Source organism: Arachis ipaensis, chromosome B08, assembly GCF_000816755.2.
Source record: "Arachis ipaensis cultivar K30076 chromosome B08, Araip1.1, whole genome shotgun sequence".
Classification (NCBI taxonomy): domain Eukaryota; kingdom Viridiplantae; phylum Streptophyta; class Magnoliopsida; order Fabales; family Fabaceae; genus Arachis; species Arachis ipaensis.
The window spans coordinates 38,678,667-38,680,135 of NC_029792.2; the positions used below are offsets into that span (position 1 = coordinate 38,678,667).

Genomic DNA, 1,469 nt, shown 5'->3' on the forward strand with positions numbered 1-1,469 from the left:
AATTTTTATTGTTAATTTTTTTACGGTTAATAATTAATTATTTTTTTTTAATTTTAGGACAATAGATGACTAATAAAATTTAGTAATTTTTATCAATTCTTAACTGATTTTAAATATTAAAAGATTAAATTCTGAATCTTAAATTCTAATAATATATAATTAAAGTGTTGGCTCAAAATATTGATAAAATGCAGTGACTCTGTCATTTTTCTTAATTACCGAAAAAAGTAAAAAGGAAATGGAAAAAAAAAGTGCATATTAGTTTGTAGAGCCAAAGGGAAATAATGATACAAGAATGACTTACAATGAAGCCAAGGTAAGAAGACAGTTTGGCCATAGTCACGGAAAAACCAGGTAACAAGATTCATTATCAGGAATACGATGCCATAATAGTAGCGTGCTTCCATTGACTTCTTTCTTTCCACACCATAATCAACCATGCTATCATAACCAAAAACAACTTCTTGATCAGTTACTATCAAGTATATATGAACTTATTATTTTCATCCAACTCTCTGTCACAATTTCACAGATTATTCGAAATACAATAAAGAAAGAAAGCTATGAAATGGTATATAGAGCACTATATAGAGATGCATAGTTATTATCATACAAAAACTAGAGAAATCAGATCTCACATATGATTATATAGCAAATTAAACCTGTGCTTATGGCATATCAGGCATGTTATGCACTCAAGTGTTTAAAAATTAAAGGCCACGCACCCCACTTAATGCACATGAACAAAAACTTTAGAATATAGAAAGTTTCTCACCTTATTTTGCTTAAATGAAAGTGCACTACTCTTTGAAGCTAAATGATACTTTGATCCCCTGAGCTTGACAGTAGTATGAAGCTGTTGGCCTTACTTCTACCAATAAAATAAAAAAAAGAATGCAACTACTTAGTAAGTCTCAGCTGTTGAAATATAGCTGTGGCATGTTTAGCGAAGAGTATATTTATATGGAAATGTTTGGTAACAAAAAGAAATAGATAAAATTAGTTAAAATTTATTTTATTTAATATTTATTAATTATTTAAATATACATAAAATATATATTTTTAGTGTCTCTCTTTTGAGCTGAAATATTGAGACATAACTTATGAGATACAAAATTTTACATTTTTATCTCTTCTTTTTTTTTTTGAAATTCCAACTATATCCTTAATTAATTTAACCCTAATTTTCTTTTTTTCTCTCTTATTATCTTTTCTATTCTGTGTTTCTAACCTCAAAATTCTTCCAACCTCCACGTTCCATTCTCCATCCTCCCTCTTTCGTGGCTGTCTCTCCTCCACACCACCGTCATAGCCATTGCCTCTCCTCTCTTTCTCATCTTCTTCTCTCTTTCTCTCTTCGCATCGCCACACCCATCACTCTGCTTCTCCTTTCATTGTTGTGCCCTCCACACCGCTGCTGCGGCCCGCCATCATTACGCCCCTTTTTTTCTTCCTCCTCCTCTCTTTCT

At 31.1% G+C, this 1,469-nt stretch overlaps 1 protein-coding gene across 1 annotated transcript in view; it reads right to left on the reverse strand.

The window, feature by feature from the left end:
* Positions 1-921, reverse strand: part of LOC107610953 (probable serine incorporator) — a 19,621-nt gene extending 18,700 nt beyond the window's left edge. The window contains exons 1-2 of the mRNA XM_021109317.1: positions 776-921; positions 305-441 (exon numbers count right to left, since the gene is read on the reverse strand). Of these exons, the coding sequence (XP_020964976.1) occupies positions 305-440 (136 nt within the window). The 5' untranslated portion in view covers position 441; positions 776-921. The remainder of the gene's footprint in view (positions 1-304; positions 442-775) is intronic.